This window comes from Varroa jacobsoni, unplaced genomic scaffold (genome assembly GCF_002532875.2).
Source record: "Varroa jacobsoni isolate VJ856 unplaced genomic scaffold, vjacob_1.0 scaffold_282, whole genome shotgun sequence".
Classification (NCBI taxonomy): Eukaryota; Metazoa; Arthropoda; class Arachnida; order Mesostigmata; family Varroidae; genus Varroa; species Varroa jacobsoni.
Genome location: NW_019213184.1, coordinates 290,331 through 306,577, shown reverse-complemented (window position 1 = coordinate 306,577; position 16,247 = coordinate 290,331). Strand labels below are relative to the sequence as shown.

At 41.3% G+C, this 16,247-nt stretch overlaps 1 protein-coding gene and 1 long non-coding RNA gene across 2 annotated transcripts; one reads left to right on the top strand and one right to left on the bottom strand.

The window, feature by feature from the left end:
- Window positions 1-1,930: 1,930 nt before the first annotated feature.
- LOC111258971 (calcium-dependent secretion activator) lies at window positions 1,931-13,801 on the top strand (the record flags this gene model as incomplete). The annotated part of the gene is given in 8 exon segments (XM_086967677.1): window positions 1,931-2,059; window positions 3,075-3,243; window positions 4,199-4,377; window positions 5,280-5,615; window positions 6,746-7,119; window positions 7,823-7,872; window positions 8,498-9,769; window positions 10,246-13,801. Coding segments are annotated over 7 exon segments (1,527 nt in total), but the record flags the coding sequence as incomplete, so codon positions are not given.
- On the bottom strand, window positions 2,055-6,814 carry LOC147753708 (uncharacterized). The gene is made up of 3 exons (XR_015310388.1): window positions 6,728-6,814; window positions 3,090-3,214; window positions 2,055-2,386 (listed from the first exon to the last, which is right to left on the bottom strand). It is a non-coding gene; the product is annotated as an uncharacterized LOC147753708 (long non-coding RNA).
- Window positions 13,802-16,247: the final 2,446 nt, after the last annotated feature.

Here is a 16,247-nt window from a genome sequence, read left to right as displayed (position 1 = left end):
ATATATAGGTATTTACTGTAGCTCTCTGGTGAGGTTACCAATTTGTTGCACATCTCCTTCGCTACGGTGACTTTTCTTCCACCCGTGTAACTTCCTCTCTTTGTCTGCAAAACCTAATCTCATCATCGATCATCACGCATCAATCAAAACCTTGCATCAACCTGACCTAACAAACCTGTTAACTATCGAAACAATCAATCATCAATCCATCTGATCAACAAACTGAATCAAATATTCTCCGTCTGCCTCAATCGCTATCTCGAATTGAATACACCAACACGGCCAGGATCGGGTGAGTGCAGCGCCATTTGACACAACACATAAAACAGGCCAAATCAACAAGCGTTTTCGTTCACGTTATTTTTACTAGTCTTTTCTCTCTTTGTAATCTCCATAATTTTGTCTAGATACGTAATACACGCACACACACACACACACACGCAGTATTTAATCTAAAAGACGTTTGTCGACCTAGCTAGCATCTTGCGAGGAATTTTAGGTATCCATTTTATACTAAAAATAGTGCAGCTTCCAAGCCGCATTTACATTATTCAGACGACAACGCCAATGATTATAATTTATAGAACGAAGGTCAAGTGTCAACAATTTTATTACCTCTTTTTTGGGGATTATTGAATTCGATAGTATCCTTAGAAATTATTGAGTAAACTTCACTGATTTGCTGATGCTCGAGCACTTCGTCGGTACTGCGTCGTGGCATTCCACCGTTTTTTTAAGCTCATGCGTCTATAATATATACGGTAATGATCGTAGCTCTAGTTCGGGGTTATGAAATCTTCTCTCAGCATCTTCATTATTATTGTGCTGTTTCTACTCTCAGTATTGTTTTATCATTTTAATAGAATAATCCAGTTTTTTTAGCTTTTTCGTTACCGCTCGGTTAATACGCACACGATCCATACCGATAGCTAATCGTACTCGACCAGTTAATGACTCCACAGTGCTATGACAAACCTTGTTCGTTATGGCCTTCAATTTGCGTCCTTCTCTAGCCTACTCTGATAAAGCAAAGCATAAGAACATCAACAGACTAGCAAAGCAACACGATTCGTTCCCCTTCCAGTTTCAAAGAACGGTACCATCCCTTCGTAAATGTGTCTGAGAAAACAAATCATGGCCAATTAATCAATGTTCCTTCTGTTGCATGGTGTCTATTGTTGTACCAAGTTTGACCCCTATGCTCAACCAACGTGTATCCTCGATCATGGACTACGTAAACTAGCCACATTCCTGTATGTGAGCTCCTTAAACTTGGTTACATTGTTTCAAGATACACTTGACGATAAGAAGTCCGTGACTAATTATTTTGTTGACCATTTTTGGCGTATATTTATTTGCAAACATAAACACACTTATCTGTATCGCTGACGTGTTCCTCGACGAAAACGTCGTACAACGCAATTATTAATTACACAACAACATTTGTGTTATGTATCGCCAGTGTGTACCAGTAGCGCTTAATATTAACAGCACGAAGTCTAGACATTGGACGCGTCCGGCACTTATGTGGTGTTTCGTTGTCTACCCCCTGCTCTCCCAACTTCTAGAATCGATTCCTATGCCAACTATGTCGAATCTATTATACTATTTTTATGTGTTGAAGGTTCACAGTATCGGTGTCGATATTCCGCATTTCGTCAAAATTTGGTGCCTTGATGTTTACCTGGTAGCTATGTTCTTTCCACCAATTTCCGTACCACATGAGGTCTCAAAGGGTCTCAGGAAAAGGAAGACCAGCGAAAAAGCAAATTCTAATATAGCCTTCCTTTACGTCTCATGTGAATCTTGCACTTCGGGCGTTGTTTGTGGTGTCGTCGATGTCATTTGCATCCTTGTCGTCTCGTCTTTATTGTTGGGGGGCATTTCGTTATTCGTCGCTCGCGACGTCTACATGTCACGTTGCTCGCAGGCATTTGCGTGGTTCAGTGATCTGCTCGTAGAACACGCCGAGATCTTCTGGTCCTTATTTGCCGTGGATATGGATGCTGTGTTGGAGGACCAACCCGCGGACACCTGGGACTCCTTCCCCCTCTTCCAGGTGAGTGCGAGGTTTCAGGATATCTATATAACATACTAACTGTGAGAGAGCAGAGCTCTTACTACACTACGTAGGGAAAACAAGAGAGGCTTTGCCGGGAAAAGATCTAGCTTTCCCAGAAGACGCGTACCGTCCACTTCTTTTTTATCAACAGTGTACTTTTACTAAGGTGCTTGCTCGAGCACGCGAAAAGGACGCCCCTCTTGCAGTAATGTTGGTTTGGGAGGCTCGCTATCGGACGTGGAAGGTTCCTTCGAAAGACCTTTTCCGACGGTGACGCTAGGCTCATCAGCAGACCCTTTTGACGAGAAAGCTCGAATTGGTTCGCTGGAACAAGTACATGCATTATCGTTTAACTATTTGGCCAGAGTTATATTGACTAAGGCGGCCGAAAGCTATATCGAGTTTTTAGAGAGTGAACAAACGAAGAACTTAGTTTCAAAAATGGCTGCCTATCCCTTTTTCGTCCAGATTATACCCGGCCCGACATATAGAAAGGGGCTCAATGATTCGATTCTGTGCTGTATGATAGCTATGTGCAACTTCACGTACGTTCGTAGGGCAAACGTAACCAAGAGTTGCGCTTGTCCTTCGACTATCACATAAGGAATAAGCACAAACCAAGGACTTTTGAGTATTTGAGCCTTTGCGTACTAAATTTATTGAGATTATATGTCTAGAACATTCTAAATTCTGTCGCAAGACTATCGATCCGTTTCTTTAGTCCACAGTATACCCCTCAGTTACCGGTCCATAAATAGCTTCTTCTTGAGGGTAGCATAGCCAGAGTTAATCAGTAAGCTTGCCTAGAAAATCTAAATGGCCCTACGCTAATCATGCATCGTCTAGCAACATTACTACAGAACTGCGCAGCGCTATTCCACAATGGGCTTCTATTCCACAATTCCTTTTTGGGCCCGGGCATACCATCATCGAACTCATATGTATATATAGATATGTTTAGTCGTTTCGAATACATTCTTTTTCACCTGACTGATGACTTGCGTCTCCGCAGGTTCTAAATGATTACCTTCGCATGGACGAGAACCTGAGTGGAGGGCGATTTCACCAACACCTACGGGACGCTTTCGCCCCGCAGGTGGTGCGATACGTGGATCTCATGGAAGCTTCGATAGCACAGTCCCTGCAAAAAGGCTTCGAAAAGGAGAAATGGGAAGTCAAAGGTAAGATGGATTCCTACTTCTGTCTTTTATATGGTATAATGCAGGTGAGAACTGTTCGATCCCAAAGCAAACGCAGTCAAAGGCGAGTGTCTCGTATATTTTTTTGTTGCAGGCCATTTGCGACCCACTTCGCCCGCTTCGTCGAAAATCATTTACTGTACTCACTCGCCTATACTCGACTAGAACGGCATGTTTAGGATAGTAGCGCTATAAGGTCATGTGATGGGCGAAGAAGAACGTCGTGGTAAATGAATTTACAGTTGATCTCAAGTACTTCGTAGGGTATTCCCATGCAACTTGAGGGTCTAGGCACATGGGCGACAGAAGTAGAGAGAGAGAGAGAAAGAGAGAGAGAGAGAGAGAGAGAGAGAGAGAGAAGCCAAGTTCCCACTTCTCTTAGCTTCGCTTCAGTGCAGGAAGCAGGCATTCTGTGCCAGTTGCTTTTACTGCTGCGGAAAGTGAAAAGAAGCAAGGACCTAACTCGGTGCTCCTCATGCTGCTGTGGTTTGGCTGCAATCGTCATTTACCGCGCTGTCCACGCCATATAGAGTTGAAGGGGGGCTAATTCGAGAGCATCTGGCGTTATAGTAACCGTAACGAAACTAGCATAAGCGAACGCCGGAGTGATTTTATGAACTCGAAACGAGCTCCGCCACCAGTCCTTCGAAAGAGTTCTCGCTAACATTCCGAGGCCTAGCTCCTGGTAACATGTTGCCTCGCTGCTATTCGTATGTCAAATACGTCCTCTAACTAAAGTTTACCAGTGCTCCAAGTACTCTTTAACAGAGACTGTAAACCGAACAGCATTAGGCACTTGTAGCAAAGGGTTAAGTGCTTCGCTATCATTCGTCTATCAAACCTCACGCACTACTGTTTGTAAAAGCGTTCGAGTTATAATTGTTTAGAAGCAGTTGATGGATATTGTTGTCGCTAACCCTTTTCTGCATCGTTTTAGGTCAAGCTGGCTGTGCTACCTCGGAAGAATTGTTCTGGAAACTGGGGGCCTTACAAAGTTTCATACGCGATCTTCACTGGCCGGACGCCGAGTTCGCGAAACATCTGGAGCAACGACTCAAGCTCATGGCTTTCGATATGCTCGAAGCCACCGTAAACGGAACGGTCCAAGCTTTCCAGGTGGGAATCAGTTGTAAAATTTTGTGATTATGATTTTTCATAATAGTACTGATATGTTTGTAATTGGGCTGCCCGTTTCTTTGGTTGCCTAACAATAAGCTCCTAATATCAGTGTAAAACAAATACGACAAATGCCGTAAGAAAGGAAGCTTCGTTGAGATAACGAAGCGCTTCTTTAAAGAGTATTTCTTGCCATAGGTAAATTTCCGGCTCAGTGTTTGAGTTGGCACGTTCATGCATGGTTCTTGCCGCAATTCGTTATCGCACATCCCTTAAGTTATTAGAAGCCGAGGCCAAAGCGGTTTTCTATCTATTTCCGGAGGCTCTATCGTCAGCAGAGTGCACATAGTTCTTTGCCCCCGGGAGCAAACTTTCCTTATGCGAGTGATCTATCTGTTGTGTCATTCTGTCCGAGAAACCTTGCGTTGCCCTACTCTCGCGTTCATTATATGTTGCAATTAACTTTGAGAGTAAACCATTCTAGCGAAATGGAGCGGCACCAGGAGCAGCGAGAAACGCCCGACGCCGACCTGCCTAATTTTTCCCTGTGACGCCCTGTGTATGGCGCTCTCACTTGAATGAACGCGTTTATGAAACAGGCGCGAAAATATGTCGGAAGACTGATGGGCAAAGCCCAATAGCAAAGTGTACAGGGACAAAGTCTATACACCATCCTATTATATGTGCGTAGAACAAAATGAGAGACATGAAGGAAGTACAACTAAGGCATTTTTTCCTATTTTGTATACCAGTTAGGTGACATTTGTACGAGGTGGTCTGACTAAAAGTCTGGTGTGTTCGAGCATTGTTTTTCAGTTTTCTTAAGATGATCTCTTTCAGGCATATGTTCAGATGTATTATCCTATTATTCCACATGACTATTATTATTATATCCCTTACAGATGTGGCAGAGAAAAGGTGCAAATCCAGCAGGTAAGTTGCTGGGCACTGCGGTCGCGGGGGCAGGAGGAACCTCCACAGAATGGCTCGTGCCCTCCGAGATGTGCGCAATGATCAACGTTGTTCTCGAGACGCGGAGTCAGTCGTTGAAGCTGTGTACGGTCGATGGCGCCGACATTCATCAATACCATGCCAAAATCGATCAGTTGTGCGACGGCGCTATGCAAGATATGCAAGGAGGGCTACTGGCCAAGCTGGACTCGATCATGGAATCGACGCTATCCAAGTTATCACGCTACGATGAAGGAAGTCTCCTCGCCCCTATTCTATCTCTTACGGTACGTTTACGATTAGATACATCAGTAGATACTCTACAAATAAGGAGGTTGTAGGATACGGGGACCGGCTTTTCAGAGGGATGGCTGTATTTGCCTGGAGGCTGTTTCTATTAGGCAAAAAGCATTGGTCGTCAAAGTCATTATAGATAATTATGAACGTACTTGATTTGTTTGGACACAACACTTACGTGTCGAACGTAGATAGCTATTTAGTGTTTCTTATGTTTAAATCCAGACAAAAAAAAAAAGTAATATTTCTATATTCCACTTCTGTGTTGATCATCTGATCCGAAGTTATTTTCGAAAAATTCGTTCCAAAAAATGTGCATACAAAGAAGTATGGCAGAACTTCGTACACACTTTTGCCAGTAGACTATGGTCTACTGGCAAAAGTGTGTCGCCTGCAAGAAGATGGTCCTAAATAGACAGAGCTATTGTACTTAAAAGATAAAAAAAACCTCTACTAAAAAATGTGTTTGCACAAACACTCACTTATTTTTTTAGATTTAAAAATATTTTAAGATATTTAAAGACGTACATTTTCATGTACACGCACGATACGTGAGCCCGCCTAGTGGGTATTCGAGCTGGGAGCGGTACAATACTTTTTTATTATTTGCGTTTCGTTAGAGATAATAATATTTTCTTTGGTCAAGGCGGTTCTGAACAAGAAAGCTTGTGGGTAGTAGCCATCTCAGCGCGCAATGCCGGCACTTCGAAACGAAATGTAATAATAAGACAGTGTAATGCGTGATCTGTCAACGGCGAAGGCCGGAAAGCGCCTTTCGTGAACACAGAGGGGCCTAATATGATATGAAGGCCCGCCAAGTGCTGCCTTTACTGAGGATCAGGCCACTGTGCTTCCTTTCCTTCAGCAGGACAACAAAACGAATCTGTCTAACGACTAGCTACGGCACACGATGATTACAAACAGAAACAAGTTCTTACGACGTTTTTTTCCACCTCACCGATAATGCGACTAGTAGTTTTACAGTCGTTTATAGTTTTCATATCATCGAGGGAGCGGGTTCTCCTTTGTACACACACAGATATATTTCTATGAATCTCATACAGCTTTTACTATCTTTCATACACATCGATTTCACCCTTACCTCTGGCCTGGCCTCTAGTATCGACAAGGCATGTCAAGTTCAGGCAAAGAAGTAGGACAATGCTACGTGAACTTCGTGCGGAACAGCATGGAGCAGCTACGGCAAAAAGTCTCGGATGAATTATGGGTGCTCAACCTATTCGAGCTGTGGTACTCGTCACAGATGAGTATGCTGTGCGCATGGCTCTCGGAACGGATGGAGCACGGCCTCCATTCACTTCAGCTGTCTGCCCTGCTTCAAATCGCCCGCAAGCTCTACTCCGACTTCGAGCTACAGGGAATCGAGGAGGAGAAGCTCAACTCGAAGACGTACCAGACGATATGCTCGCGCTTACAGTTAGAAGAGGCAGCCGCCTCTGTACAGGACGTCGCCAGGGAAAAGGACGATGCCGAGTAAGTTATGCACCCGTGCTGTTGTGGCTGTTATTACCACTCACACTAAAATCTACCTGAGGCCTGTGTTTGGAAACTAATTTTCGTACACCTACAAATAGAAGCTAAATAATATTGAGGCAGATACTTGATTCCGGATGGTTTTTTATGAGAGCTGAGAAAGGCCACCTCACGACACGCCGTAATGCAATGAAATCTAGATAAGAACTCTGATTGACGATACTGCAGCCATTTCTGAAAGTTTGTAAATACTTAAATGACCGTAATAGCGTATTGCGCCTCAACAGATCAGCGTATTTGTCATATCGATTTAGATAAACATGTAAGTCTTGGACTATACGGCCTTCTATAGCGTACACTCTATTTTGAAAGACTACGTCGATTTCTTCTTTGATATCTCGATGCCAGTGAAACCCTAACTAAATACAAATAAGCATATATCTGTTATACAAGTTCGAATACACCAGGTAATTCAGATTGTATTAAGTTCAGCAGTTTCAAGTATAGCAGTGTTTATAATCACTACTATTCGATATTTCTCATTTGTTAAATTAATTTTTATTTTTGCTATTCTAATGTATATTTGCTACTTATACAGTTCAATTTATAACAAGCCCCTATGGTGCTTAAGTTTTGATTTTGTATATTTTTTAAGTTTATCAAGATTAACGCCACTTACATTTATTATGTTTTTCTTGTTTAGAAGCCTTGGTGGAATCCTACGCCGATTCACATCGGTCTCTTCTGTAAGTTGTACGTGGGTGGATGGAGGCTTATAAGGGGAATAGCGTGAAAAAGGTCCATATAGCTGAAAGCATATATTTTGGCTTGACACAGCTACATTGAAAGAGCAAAGAAATTGATTTAGTTAATTCGGCAGTTATTACCCTAGTAACTTGTAGATAGGCTCAATTTCTCAGATGGTAATGAATTTAGGTTTTTTTTTTTTTTATTCGACTCTGCTACACGTCGTCGATGAAATGAATCTATATCCATGCTATATAGATACACTTATCTTTTAACTTATCGCGTGTAACTTTAACAGCGTACTATGGATTTGTTAGTGTGGAACTTACTGTAAATTTATCTGACCAATAGAAATGACGGAACTATAGCGTTGAACGATACAAAACAGATTATGCGGCTGAAATTTTCGGATATTCTAGCTAGTATCTGCTTGGCACTTTCACAACTTCCAAACGTCTTGCTTAGAAAAGATCCGGTTTCCCGCATGAAATTGTTTTTATATGCACGACGTATGTCAACTGCACCATTTTCTTCTGTGCTGGACTAAACGGTTTAAACTCTGATAGACGTTTTTTTTGGGGCTTCTTTGCTCACCCGCTGTTTGCGACTATTCTTCTTTCTCTGCCTTTAGGGACTTCACCGGGGAAAACGCTGGCAGGCCAACGACGACGAATGCCGCGGCGAGCAGCGACCTTCCAGGTGGTCAGGGTTCCCCGCTTAATAGAGTCCAGAACGTCACCCAAAATCTCACTGGAAGAGTTTCGGCACTTACCCGTGGTGTGGGTGGTCTTGCGAACAAGTTTTCTAGACTCGGCGGGTTCTTTTGATGGCATCCTGTCCCATTCCCAGACGCGAGCGCCTCTAGTTGCTACTGCTATTACAACAGCGATTTCTTCTGCAATTACGGAGATGCTGATATAGCGGAAATCGAGATAAAGAGAGGATTCACGAACAAATCACTCACAACATGTTGGTGGTATGAATCATGCTACTGGTTCAACATAGAACTATCGTCGGCAATCTTGACCACGGGTCGACAATCGTCTCTAGTTCAGCTACAATTAAATATTGTTGCTTCATTGAGCTGAATAACTAATGAGGTCCATAGGGGTGCTCGGTATGGCCTGCTATTGCTCGGGCAACTCGAGTACGCGACGAAATTTCAACATTGAACTAATATGTCTTTGGTGGCTCCGTAGCGTAGTGGGAAAAGTTGACATTTGCATATGTTACTCATTCGCTTATAGACGAAACGAAACATTTCGAAGATGGGTGCGCCAAAAAAGAACTGTTAATAGTAATTTATTTTATGGTAGTTAAGAACGAGAGAGTTATATATTCATAGAAAGCGGAAAGCACAAAAGCAAACTCTAGAGGACCGCGAACTCTCGGATTATAAAAGCAATGAATAGTCAGACCGGCTTCGTCGGTCGACTTTTTGCCTCAAATGTTGTTAGTGTAAGCCGATCGCCTTAATTTCGACCATTGGGAAAGCATCGAGATGCAAATAATTGTTCTCTAAACTAATTGTTCTCTGTTACAAATTATCATGTCTACCAGACAACAATACGTATTACGAATAAAAGTGACAGTTGGCCATCTTGAATACGCGCCGGCCGTTCAAGACCAAAACGATGTTCTTGTAAACAACAACGGAACGTGCACGTTCGCTTCGGGTGGTCGTCGTGCGAACGGAAGAGATCGTCTACTTGGCTGGTGATCACTAGAGCCACTGGGCCAACTTATCTTGGTCATCAAACCGGATAACTCAAAGCCACTGCGTCATTGCACGGAACTGTCCTACTAAATATTCGTACATTGTGTCGAATGTATTGTCGCTTCGTTCAGCTCTATCGGCTATACTGCGTACGCTGGTCAACACCCTGTTCTGCTTCGAATACCGGTACGGGTAAGGAAAATTGCACGGGAAGTTCATAAGCTTATGCTGCATGAAATTTCGTATGTTTCAGTTATTAGGTAATGTGAGTTGTTACGAATGAGAAAAAAGAACCTCTATGCATATATGTGCATAGCTTTGTACTGCTGTACAGCCCTGTCTGGCTCGTATACTTATTAGAATTTGATTCAAAGGTAGTATTCGGCCACCAAATGTGTACGTCCATCCGCTTTGGGGATCATCTGCATTTTGGCCATGTCTAATATGGGTATCATATATATATATATATATATATATGGGTATCATATATATATATATATATATATGTGTGTGTGTCTTTATGAAATAGTCGGATCCTTGACTGCACCATTTGCGGTAATCAATAATCAGGTTTATCCCAGACGTGCATTGTTCTTTTAAAACCAGTCTTCGTTTTTCGTTTTTAGTAATCACTTCAATTTAACGTTTTCGTTTGTTAATAGGTTCATCTAACTAGAATGCTGAAGTCAACTTTATCGACAAAACGTGACACTAACATCAATACTGACTACGCTGATTTCACGGAAGACCAACGCCGAGAAGTATTATGGCTAGATCCTTCCCGAAGAAGATAATTAAAATATCGATGCTTCTAACTATACTTCTGCTAATACACTTGACTCTAATAAATAAAGCGGATTAAGCTATTCTAGCACGAGCATATCGGACGCTCGCGGTTCGAAAAAATCACCCACGATTAGTAAAGAGGTCTAGCAGTTGTTGACGATAGTACACGCACAGCTTAACAAAGCAGAGAATCAAACAAAAAACTATACAAAAAATCGAAATATAATGTAAACTTAAAGGGGGCAACCCCCGACAAAACAAGAAGCTAACGGACATTTTTTTAAATCATGATCATTATACGGAAAGGCAGCGAAACAGACGCCACCGCTAGAATTTGCCATGCCTTAACGCCAAGCAACAGGACACGCCGATCGATCAGCAGCCCCTGAGGGCATTCGGAGATAGAAACTACAACAGCGAACACAACACCAGCTGCAATTACAAGAAAACAGACATTATATATACATATATATATATATATTAGAAAACGTACGTTATAATAAAAATAACAACGACAAGGACAGACTCATGTATGTGGTGTACTGCTATTTCTACGTGAGACAAACGCTATTTGTCGCAGAGTTGACATAGCGGAAATGACGGCATGTACGCATTACACAATGACATAAAACGACATTAAATGGAATCGCGTTCGGGCAAGCTAAATATTATTTGGAAACATGAGCTCGATAAAACACGAGGCAAGATATATAAGGGAAATAAGGAAACGGTGAATTACGTTACGGTGAAACGGAGCTGACTTTATACACTGGAAGCTCTTAATATGCTCTTGTACCAAATGCAAAGGTTCCTACCCAAATATAACAAGCAGCGTGTGAACGAATATGTTTGAACGATTCGATTGATGGTACGACCATTGCTGCTAAGAAATGGCACGAGAGAAAAAGATTTGATATTCCAAACAAACCTAGTAGAGATGTGGGAACACGCAACGTCGATACCTAAACCTTGTCTGCACAGTTTTACGGGACTACAAATATACATATAATAGTTGGAAAGAAAATTACCGCATCACTTGGCTACAAATGAAAATATAAACAGAGACAAGGTGATCAGGTGGAAGATCTATTATTGGAATCAACTGTATTATTACTAATAGATTATATATATACCATAACATAGCAAGTGGCTATACACGTACATAAATAAACCCAATACATACATATATATATATATATATATACAGAAAAAAAAAATAATAATAATAATAACGTGCTCTAATATGATAAAAGTAGCGCTATAGAACGACGGAACATGCACAGGGCAAGAGGAGTTGCCCGCTGCCTATAAGAAGTATGGCGATGTTGCTTCTCAAGTACAACAACAAGAACTAAAGCATATATATATATATATATATATACATAAGCGAGCTATATTAACTAAACAAAATTCATGCATCAAGAACTTAGCAACGACTAGTCTCAGGGCTCTAAGGAACAGCCTTGCAAAGAAATTCTCCGAAAAGCCAAATAGGCGTTATAGATGTGCTCCATCATTCGGCTCGTACCAAACGCTGAGATCCCTGCTAGAGATTAAACCGTAGCAAGAAGTATTTCGAATTTTTCCAGCGTGCTGTTCTCGGAGTACCGTCACAATTAATATTATCACCATTATTATTGCCGCTTTTGTCTGTAGGGCCCGCCGAAATGTACTACATCTAATTACACTTTACGAATAGGTCCGTTTACCATTCATTCAGGCCACCTCTAACCAAATACGTGAAGAGACAGAAACATCGTTTCTCAGTGACGCTGCCTATGAGCGATTACGCCCACACGCGAATTATCATAACCAACCAATCAACCAACCAACCAACCAACCAAGCTGGTGTTAATCGATACGATAGCGAGCTTCTATGGATGATGCTAACTTTCGATGATCGATTAGGCGGAACGTACCACAATGTCTTATTTAATGCTATTTGTGGTACGTTATGGCCGAACATGCGAGCGGCTGTGGAACGTTGTACAATAGTATGGGTTATTAGAAGGGCCAAAGTAGTTCAACGAGCAAAGAGGTCCTAAAGATGCGATCCGTTCTAGTAATTGCGTACCGTAGTAGATATTCATCGATGATTATCGTGCACAGAGATATTACAAACGTTTGAGTAATCATTGGATGAGGTGAATATCCTTATGCTTGACGGCTAGGAGATAGCACGTTTAATCCCAATCCGCTAGGCATCTTGTTATTAGTAGAAATTCATATTGATGACATGATTATTTTTTGGTATATACCATCGTACAATGATGCTAATTGAGTTGACATTACTCGTGACAATAATCAATAATAATAATTATTATTATTATAGCAACATAATCCGATACAAAAAAAAATGACGCTTTCTGTCAGTTGAGCTTCAAATTTGGTTGAAGTTGTCTTCGGTGCGATGTATACACACACATATATATATATATATATATATAGGTATATATAGTATGTCATTATATTTATAGAAGTGATAAGAACTTGTTGGAAACTCGGCGAGAAGCGAATCAGAGTTGGATGTCATCACTACAATGACCATAATAACAATGTTGCCCAACAACCACACAGACATAGAATAGATGAGGCTAAACAATACATAGTGACCTATGGGCAGAAGGGCGTAAAAAGGCTTTTTTTATACATGTATGCATTGTACATTGGACGTGTATGATTGCCATTGTTATTATTAATATAATACTATAATAGCTAGTACTTATACTCGTCGGTATTGTTCGTTAGCGCATATTCTATAACTTCTATAATGCAAAAACCAAACGCAACGATTCAGCGTTCGCAAAAGACTACTGCTTCAATGGAGTTCCCTAACGATTGCTTAGGATTGTTTAAGGATTAAATTTACCGATAGTAACGGTTATTATTATCATTGTTACTATATGTAGGGCGCGTTCGATTCGTATGTTACGTACTATATACGTACTACGTATACGTATATGGAATTTTACCAGAATATATACGAACCAGAAATAATAGCAGCAGCAGCAGCAGCAGCAGCAACAACGATAACAATAACATCAGTACAACGACAAGCAACTATAAGCAGAACATAAACGGAGCCCTCCCTATACGTAGTCACGAATCGTCCAAACATCGACGTAGACATACGAGACTATGCCAAGATACGTTCACCCGGAGTAAGCCTCAACTGGCCATTGGAAGCAACTAGGACATCACAACTCGAGCCGTCTAACAGGACCAAAGAAAAATATCTTTCAAAAATTGCCTGATAAGTAAATTGCTTTCAATACCTTCGAGCAGAAAGCTCCATCAACTGTCAATTGTACAGGTAAGCCAGTGTCGTTGCTACTTCATCCAATGCGCACGGGCAGCATCGGAGAAGGTGCAAAACGGAATTTGAGGCGGGTTCAAAAGAAGATTCAATAAACATTCAATTTCTTGCTCTAACCTGTATGTCTTATTTCGTCTTCTCAATGTAGAGTTCGTTAACAGAGAATGACTGAAGTTTTAATTTCGATCCGCTTGAATCGAATCTGAATGTATGCATGTTACAGATCTGAACGAAACACATCGAGGAACCTCCCTTGCCGCTCTCGAATTTCTTCAACGATTCTACCCCTTCATCAATGGCCAGTTGAAGCTCTCTCTATAAAAGTCACCTGAAAGCATGAAAAAGGCACGAAGTCCATTCAAGTTGAACATAAAAGCTATGCTTGATAAAAAGGCAAAAATCTATTCGTGTTTTAGTTTTGAGCCCATGCGCTGGATTCGAATGTGAGGTGCCCTCTTCCCCATATCTCGCCCCTCTCCCCCAAATCCCCTTGCATCGCTCTTACAAGCATAGATAGACACCTGCAAAACCGAAGAAAGTAGAATGACTGAAATATAAGCATACATTAAAATGGGCTAGAGCCCACGGGTCAGCAAATGATGCAAAGCTAAATATACATACGGCGAACTTAATTCCATGTCTGAGCATAACCAGACATATAATTGAACCTATACGATATGCAAATCACAGCTTACGATAATTGTTTATATGTGAGCCAATCGACCCATGACCCAAGTGATGGTGACAGGCGGATTCTAAAAGTCATAAAGTTTACGGTGCATATTGACCTTCTTATGCGAAACCTGCAACTCCGGTCCAAAAATCGACTTATTGTAGGATATGTATTTAGATTATAAGGTAGTAATGAAAGGATTCTTGCATCCGATATTTTATTGAAAGATACTATCCTGAATGAGGCTCCCAGGAAGTACCAAAGATCTCTCAACGGGAAAATGCCATCCGTTGATAGATCAGGTATACAGTTATGCCTAAAATATAATCGAAAGCCTGAACGATAGATAGAACGTTGCAATATTTATTCTATTTCACGACATGTACATTGTTCATTTGGGAAACGTTTTCGTACACATAGTATAACATTGTTATTACATTGGAAGACCCTCCATAACGAATCGCTGCCTATCGTTGGATGGCAATTCTGCGTCTGATCGACTGGTATCGTATGAATGAGATGATAACTGAGTATTCGCTTCAACTCCTGAGTCAGGCACCATTCAGGACTGTTTTTACTATAGCGGGCAACGAAACACAAATACTAAACCGGCGAATCCCTCCAGGTCTTTAGACCTAATTCTCTACTATCCGTTAGCAACCAATGGGTGTTTCTGGTCCAGCCAGATTCTCATCAGTTTCAACCACATTGAGTATGCAAAGCTGCAACTATATGTGTACAACGTGTAGCATATATTTGGAAGATACCTAACCGCTTGTGCTATTTGGTGGAACAGTTTCTCCTAGTTTCAATTACTGCGACTGCCTAATAATTGCTATATACGCACCTACAACGAAACCTAGTGCCGTCCTTCATAGCACCAATAGGGCTAATTTCATACCCTAGTCTGATAGTCGCACATCTAACACAGGCGTCCGCAGGAAGCAGGACGTCTCACACAACCTAACTATTCAGTTTAGACGTACGGGACAAACCTTCGCCCACAGACTTCGCATTCACGCTGATCAGCGTCTGAAACAGCGTTAGGCACGGTCCTGAGAACCGAAAACCCTTACGTGAGAAACGCATACCACTCAGTCGCGTCGCATGCTGTAGCAAACGGAAAATACAAATCGTGTAACTTACCATTTGCTTTGGTTGATCCATATTGTCTGCAACTGTCATCCGCGATTATGTTTTTATGTGACCTGACTTTAGTCTCCTAAAGCTGACCAATCAACCGCCTATCGTATTATCTTTATCTACAAATAAATCTGATCAGATGAGACGCGTTTCCGCAAGGTGTTCGACCTATTCCATTGAACTCCGAAGAAACACATTTGAAATGCCTGTATCTGTTCATTCCAGTCGCCTCCGAGTTAAACCAACCTATTTTCCATATTTGTGGCGTATTTTGGTCCGCTGCTTGGTATATATATAGCGCAGGTTGGTTAAGTTTTTTGAAGGTCTTGGATGGAACCGCAATTGCAGCAAAGCCCGTGACAAGAGAAGAGAGCCGAATAGCTGAAGGGGACATGTATTGCTAAAGTAAAAAATAGAAAAATAACTTCCGAAGCGTGGCTTCTTCAAGGTCGTACGTCGAAAAAAAAACTGATTGATATAATCATATAAACAATAATACCCTTCCACGTTGTTCTTTAATAAATAAAAAGGATATGTGAGAAAATATTAAGGCAATGCATTACTACTATTATTATTATTATTGAAAGTTCACGCTGTTTTAACGAATCTACCGAAACACTATTTTGTTAGTTGTCATTCTGTTAGAGTCGACAGTTTTGAATCTTCTTGAGACGTAGTAGAAGTGTGTTAGTACTCCATGCCGCCATAATGCCAAACACAAAATTAACTAATCTTGATTTTCGCTA